The sequence below is a fragment of the Chinchilla lanigera genome, unplaced genomic scaffold, assembly GCF_000276665.1.
Source record: "Chinchilla lanigera isolate Chin_1 unplaced genomic scaffold, ChiLan1.0 scaffold00067, whole genome shotgun sequence".
Lineage (NCBI taxonomy): Eukaryota > Metazoa > Chordata > Mammalia > Rodentia > Chinchillidae > Chinchilla > Chinchilla lanigera.
The window spans coordinates 5175487-5182932 of NW_004955468.1; the positions used below are offsets into that span (position 1 = coordinate 5175487).

The following is a 7446-nucleotide window of genomic DNA, read 5'->3' on the forward strand; positions in this document are numbered from 1 at the left end:
GCTGAGGGCACCAATCACCAGTCTAGGTCGTTATGGGGGAAGAGAGCCTCAAGGAAGCCAGAGCATAGGATTTTGGCAAGATTATTCACCTAAGAATGATGGCCAGAAGTGGTGGCTTTTAAGATTCCTGTCACCATCAAAGACTCCTGAGACCACAGAGAGGTGGAATAGGCCTATAATCCCCGCACTCTGGGAGGCTCAGGCTGGAGGAACAAAAGCTCAACCCCAGCCCAGGCAACTTAGGAAGACACTGTCTCAAAATACAAAATATAAAAATGACTGAGGATATAGCTCAGTGTGAAGGCCCTGGGTAAAATCCCCAGTGCTGCAATATAAAAATCCCAAGATACTGGGAATTTTCAGGCACTGCTGTCCAGCAGGGGGCCCAGAGCCTGTGCCCAAGGAGGCAAGGTGGGGACCTATGTTGTGTCAGAGGGTCCATGAGCTTCCTTTGGACCAACAGCTCTTGGAGGTTATGGAAGGGCAGATTCTCAAGATTCGTTTCCTTCTCCCGCCAGACCTTTGGTGACCGCGTTCTCTATCCAGCCTCTTGGGTCGTCCCACTTTTTGTGGCGTTTTCCACCATTGGAGCTGCTAACGGGACCTGTTTTACTTCGGGCAGGTAGGGGACCCCGCAGTCACTCTGTCTGTTGATGGGCAGGAGATGATGTCACTCTCAGGGAGCCCTAAGCCTCTGAGGCTATGCTAGGTCAAACCGTCACAGCCCAAGTCAGAGCCCCAAAGTCCAGAGAAGGGATGTAGCTTGTACCCACAAAGCAAATGGGCAAGGAAACTGTGGAGAAGGTCACTTTGCAGGAGCCCAAGTGCTAACTACGGGGTAAACAGTGCCGAGCACTGGGCAGAGGGAGGCGACAGAAGCAAATGCGGCTTTGGTTTCTACATGGTGCCTCTCCAGCTGCGCTGCTTTACCTAGTGCTATTCCCAAACCTCTTCTCCTGGGCACGCACACACACACTCACACTTTCCCTCAAATAGGTAAAGCTTAAAGCTCTAGGCCACAGGTATGTAAGTCTCTGTCATAACTCAACTCTGCCTCAACTTTATAGCACAAAATATAAACAGCCAGCTAGGCGTGGTGGCACATGCCTGTAATTCCAGCAGCACTCTGAGAGGCTGAGACAGGAGAATCCCAACTTGGAGCACAGCCTGGGAAATTTAGTGACTTAGCAAAAGCCTGTCTCAAAAAATAAAAAAAGCAGAGAATGTAACTCAGTGTGGCCCTGGAGGCAGTTCTTCAGTATGAAAAACAAAACAAAAAACAGCTATGGTTCTGCTCCAGTGAAACGTTACATCAACAGGTGGTGAGAGCCGCTGGTGTCGACTTTACAGCTGTGTTGCATTCCCTTTATGAGGCGGCGTAGTCTAAGGAACCCTCCTCTGACAGAAACCCTCCCCTGACAGTGTGTGGGGAGTGGTGTCCATCGTCATGGCCGTTCTGCCCGCCCTGGAACAGGTCTTTGCTCAGTGTCCAGGCTTTCGAGTGGATGCATTTCTGAGTGAAAATGGCACAGGTTTTTCACTTCCAAACAACAAAATGTGTAGCAGAAAATTATTCTTGTAAAGTGGTATAGAGTACAATGGGAGCGCTCCCCCAACTCTGTCCTTTTTCAAAGCCATTTCAGGCTGTGGTGAAGAGCTGTGGTACTGTACTTGCCTGTAATGTGTGAGGTCCTGGGCTCCATCCCAGAAGCCCCCAAAACAGCGATTGTAGATTATTTGCATTTCTGCATACATTTTATCTACTGACTTATTTGGATTTTGGAAACAAGGCTTCATGATGTAGCCCAGGTCACCCTCAAACTTGAGCTCTTCCTCCTTGAGTTTCCCAAGTGCTGAGATTGCAACCCTTGGCAACACATGTTTTAAATTGAAATATAATAGCATACAGAGAAGTGAGATCAGGTAGTATTTTTCTTATTTCTTATATGAAATATTGGCTTATTTCACTTAGTATAATTTTTCATTTATTTAAATTACTGTTTATATTTTTAAAAAAATTTGAGACAACGTCTTGCTTTGTACGCTAGGCTGGCCTTGAACTCCTTATGTGGACAAGACTGGGCTCACACTCAGGGCACTCCTGTTTCAGCCTCCTGAGTGCTGAGATCACAAGCTAGGGCCTCCACAACTGGCTTGACATACTGATTTTAATTGCTTTCCGTATACACCCAAAAGTGGGATTGCTAGATCATACGATAATTCCATTTTTAGTTTGTTGAGGAAGCTCTCTTGTCTTTCAAAATGGCTGTACTAATTTACATTCCCACCAAAGGTATACCAGGGCCCCCTTTTCTCCACATCCTGGTCCCCATTAGCTTTCATTTTTGGAAGTGACATCTCACTGCAGTTTACATTTCTCTGATGTTATTGAGCATTTCTTTCATGCATCTGTTGGCCTTCTGTGTGTCTTTTTTGAGAAATGCTTGCTCAGGTCCTTGTTATGGAGTAATTGAGTCTCTTGCATATTTTGGAGACCAGCCCGTTATTTGATGATTTGCAAATGTTTCTGTCGTGAGTTGTCTTTTTGCTGTGGGTTTCCTTTGCTGTGCAAAAGCATTTCCATGTGATGTAATCACATTTGTCTATTTTTACATTTGTTGTATGCACTTTTGGGGCCATATAGAAAAAAATCATTGCTAATTGGAGCTTTTCCTCTGTTCTAGTAGTTTTACAGTTTTAGTTTTTTAGATATAGACTTGAATCTTGTATCAAGAGTAACCTTCATTTAAGGATCCAATTTTATTGTTCCTTGTGAACATAGTTTTCCTATTTCTATATGAGTATTAGAATCACCTTGTCAATTACTCAAAAAGGTGGGGATTTTGATCTGGACTATCAAAATCTATAAATCTATAAATCAATTTGGAGAGGACTGCCATCTTATAATTGAGATTTTAATTTTTTATATAACTTTGTAGAAGCTTTTATCTTACAATTCTTGCAATGCCATTGTAAATGTCATTTAGAATTTTAAAAAATCAGTTTCAGAAAGTTTGTTGTTAGTACATAAAAACACATCTTTAACAGTTCTGTTAAGAAATATAAAAACCTCACCCTTGAAACTGTACAACTCAATTATTTTGGTAAATTTATACAGCAATACAAATATCATTTCCATTACCTCAGAAAATGTCATGTCTAATCATGTCTAATCCTTACCTGTACCTCCAGCCCTAGACAGATTGCAACACTTTATTTCCTTCTTTCTGATAGCATTATGTTTCTGAAACTCAAACCTTGGAGCCACTGGACCATATCCCATTATGTGGATTTTTGATAATTTATCCATTCATTTGGATTATTTCCAGTTTGGGCTGTTATGCGTAGTTTTGCTTTGGATATTCCTGTGTTTTTATGTGGATAGATGTTTTCTTCTCTCGAGGAAATTCCTGGGGATAGAATTACTCGGTTGTATAGTAACTTTATGATTAACTTTCTTTTTCATTAAAAGAAAATCCTAAAGTTCACTTATAGATTTGGAGCCCCAGAATCCCAGTTGAATAAAATTTTTACTTTTTATCCAATTATGTGACAGGAAAAACTACAAGCGACTTTTTATTTATAATATTAAAAGTACCAATACAGTGGGCTGAGAGCATAGTTTAGTGATAGTGTGCCTAGCATGTTCAAGGCCTGGGGCTCCAAGCCCAGCACCAAGCATCTGCATTAGTGAAACATTTAAAAATCTGCCTATGTAAAAATTGGGTTATTCATCAGAGCATTGTAACAGTTCTTCATATATTTTAGATGTAAATCCTTTATCAGATATCCAACTTGTCCATGTTTTCTTCTAGTCTGGAGCTTGTCTTTTTGCTATAATGGTGGTTTATAATTCATTGGTGCACATTCGTCACAGAATAATGAGATTCTTTATGGTGTGTTGATACAAGCATGTATCATATTATTTTCATCCTCTTTATTCTCTTCTTCTCCTCCATCCCCTTCTACATCTCTAGATTATTGTCTAGCTTTTTGTCCTCTCTCCTGTTTTTATCTTTAGGTTTTTAGGGAAATCATGAGATTTTTAACTTTCTAAAACTGGCTTATTTCATTTAATATGATGGTCTCGTTTTATCCATTTTCCTGCAAATGACATTTTTTCTTTCTTATGGCTGAAACATACATCCATCTATCTCACAGTTTCATTGTAATGGTGTTTTTCATGTAATGTTTCTACCTTTGATAAAGCCCAGCTTATCAAGGTTTGTAAGTGGCACATTTTTATTGACTTTGCTCAACACAAGTTCACAAAGATTTTGTCCTTAGAGGTTTCACCTTTAGCCATTCCATTTAGATATACAATCCAATTTGAGTAATTTTTGAAAGGTGGGGGTTGAGATAGTGTCTTATTATGTAGTTCAGGCTGACCTTGGACTCACTATATACCCCAGGCTTTCCTTCAATATTTTTTCCTTTTAATATTTATGGGTTTTATTCCTTTCAATATTTTAAACAGTCTTTCAGATAACTGAACTGTCAGGAGTTTTGATGGAAAGTGCCAAGGGTTTATGTTTGCTAACTCATCCTTCAAATGACACATTTTATTTACTTACTTACTTGAGACAGGGTCTTGCTATGTAGTGTTTTGACCTTGAATTCCCTATGTAGCCTAGGCAATCCTCCTACTTTAGTCTCACAGTGCAGGGATTAAAGTGTGCACATAATCTTCATCCATCCCCGCTTTGGTGGTTCACTGTACCAGGATGTACCTAACCCCCTCAACCTTCTAAAGCTCACTCCTCTCCGGGAGACAGAGCCACCCCAAGACAGCCAGTCACCACTCAGTTCCTCCCGTGACCCCTTGGTGAAACTCAGGACACACTTCCTCAGCACCTCCGTGTGATTCTTCTTTCAGAATCATTTATGTCGCATCCCGGGAAGGGCACATGCTTAAAGTGCTCTCTTACATCAGCGTCAGGCGCCTCACGCCCGCCCCTGCCATCATCCTCTTTGTAAGTAGGAACCGCACCTCGACACCCATGCTATCGGCAGAGGGCCCTCAGGTCCAGGGATGAGAAAGCCCTCTCTTGCTAACACTTCTCCCAGCGGTTTTCACAGTGTTGCTGGGTGTTGTGACCAGCGTTCCTGTTCAGGCTGTTATTATCTTATTCAAAGAGCTGGATAGAACAAAGAACATAAATGTTTAACATTCATTAAAGGTACTAAAAGTAAGATAAATGTAGGAAAAGGAATGAGAAGTGTGCTCTGCAGAGCAAGTGTGGGCCACTTAAAGGTTCACGGCAGCCACGAGATTAATGGCTGCCATCTTTTACACCCATTTCTTACATTAGGGCCATGCCATGCAGGGCTCTGAGGATACTTCCAGGATACGACAGATAGGTCTCTGTGACTGACAGGTCACTCCCAATTGTCCATTTGCCTTGCCATGGCCTAGTTTTCTACCTTAGGAGCCAGGTTCCCTTACTCCTTTGACAGGAAATATAAAAGGAATTTCTAAGACACTTGAATTTATCCTACTTCTGTTTCTTTTTTCTAAACTTACCCATAAAAGATACTGTTTGGATCCCCAAAGCTGGTGCCACACTACTTGTTTCATGTGTGATCATTTGTTTGTTCTGAGCCCCTGGGGGAAAGCTCCATACAGTGCATGGGGAAGGAGAACAAGCCACTTTACAAGGTGTTGCTAACAGCAGTCTCTCATTACGGTCTAGTGACTTATGTCCTGAGATCGATGGCATCTCTAATGGGAAGTTCTCAGGGGTAAATCGTCTTGGTCATGTGCACTGTTCTGGGCACACAGACACCTTCCACCTTCCTAGCTCAGGCTGATGCACTGTCCCCCAGCTGCAGAGCAGAACAGGTCTCTTTTCCACCTGCACACTCTTAAGAAGGGGAACATTACTCAGGGAATGGGGACACAGATCAAGGCCAAGGTGACTAATGCAGTGAAGATCAGACTCAGGTTTCCAAGTCTTGGGCTCTTGCCCATAAAGAAGACTCTCTGGAATTTATATATGTCATTGTAAAACTGGCAAAAAAAAAATAAATATAAATATAAATATAGATATATATACATAGCCTCATATTTTTATTGCTTAAAAGCACAACTTCAAAATTTATTATTTTGAACTTTAAATTTTTTATTTTAAAAGCACAACTCAAAAATTACTCAAGTTCTTCCCATCAGATTTCAGAGAGAACGGCTATCACAGCCAAAGTCACGTTCAACCCCAACTGCAAAGGGATACAGGGGAAATTTCTTTCATGCTGATGTTTATCCATAGGAAAAACTGCTTCTTAAAACTGTTATGAGGTGATAAGAAGAATGTTTTTATGCACTAATGACTTGAGAATTTGTTTTTCTTTCTATTAGGGTATAATAGCAACAATTTATATCATCCCTGGTGACATAAACAGTTTGGTCAATTATTTCAGTTTTGCTACATGGTTATTTTACGCAACAACTATTATAGGACTTGTTGTGATGAGGTTTACGAAGAAAAATCACCAAAGGCCTATCAAGGTAAGTTTCCTGCCCAAATGTCACAAGCAGCTCTGATGACTAGACTGAAGACAAGCTGGCTCTTTCCTTTCTGACTCTACTCTGTCCCTGAGCATCATCTTTTACACAGGAATTTATTCTGCACTTTATCCTATAGCTTCTGAGCCCATTAACCACCTAGTCATTCATTTACTAAGCTGCAAGAATCACTATGACACTTTCCATGAAGTGAGGGGGTCTTCTGAACTCTGGCCCTGGGTCCATTCTTGTCCAAGTTTACAACCTACTTTCAGTTCCTTCCCACTCCCTGAATGGCTGGTGGGATTTCTCTACCATGAAGAAGAAGCAGCATTTATTTTGTTTTGCTTATGATAGGGACTTGTTGTGATGAGGTTTACGAAGAAAAATCAAATATGAAAATAACCCTCAGCAAGTTTGCTATTTAATTCTCAGGGTAACACAGCACAGATATAATAAGAATTAGGCAAATGACCAGGAATGAATAAGGACACTGTCTTTAACTTTAGGACACCCAGGGCCTTTGCATGGAGCTGCATCCTCAGTACTTTGTTTTTTCTTAATGAGACGGAATCTCACTAAGTTGTAAATTGCCCAGACTGGGCTCAAGCTTGTGATCCTCCTGCCTCAGCTCACAGTGCTGGGATTACAGCTATGAACCAGCAGGCTTGGCTTAGCTTTAGCTTTTGTTTCAGAAATCTGTCTAATGGTCTACCTTGCATTATCTGTGGACCTCCATCCTGTCCCTGGAGTCAGCTGAGACATGGGGCAGCTTTCCTGGAGCTAGGCAGTGTCGCCTTATTCAGCTCCCAGCAGGCCAAACCATGGCGGCAGTGTAGGCTTTTAATTTGCACAAAATCCCCCATAAAATCAGGCAGAATCACTTGAACGAGCCACGAGAGAACCCCACAGCCAACATCCTCAACACAAAACAAGGAAACGCA

General features: G+C 41.5%; 1 protein-coding gene across 1 annotated transcript in view; it reads left to right on the forward strand.

Annotated features, from left to right (window-relative positions):
- Positions 1-7446, forward strand: part of Slc7a9 (solute carrier family 7 (amino acid transporter light chain, bo,+ system), member 9) — a gene marked incomplete at its 5' end in the record, with an annotated part of 89216 nt that overhangs the window by 63430 nt on the left and 18340 nt on the right. Inside the window, 3 exon segments of the mRNA XM_005400078.2 lie at positions 519-622; positions 4877-4973; positions 6356-6505. Coding sequence (XP_005400135.1) covers positions 519-622; positions 4877-4973; positions 6356-6505 — 351 coding nt within the window.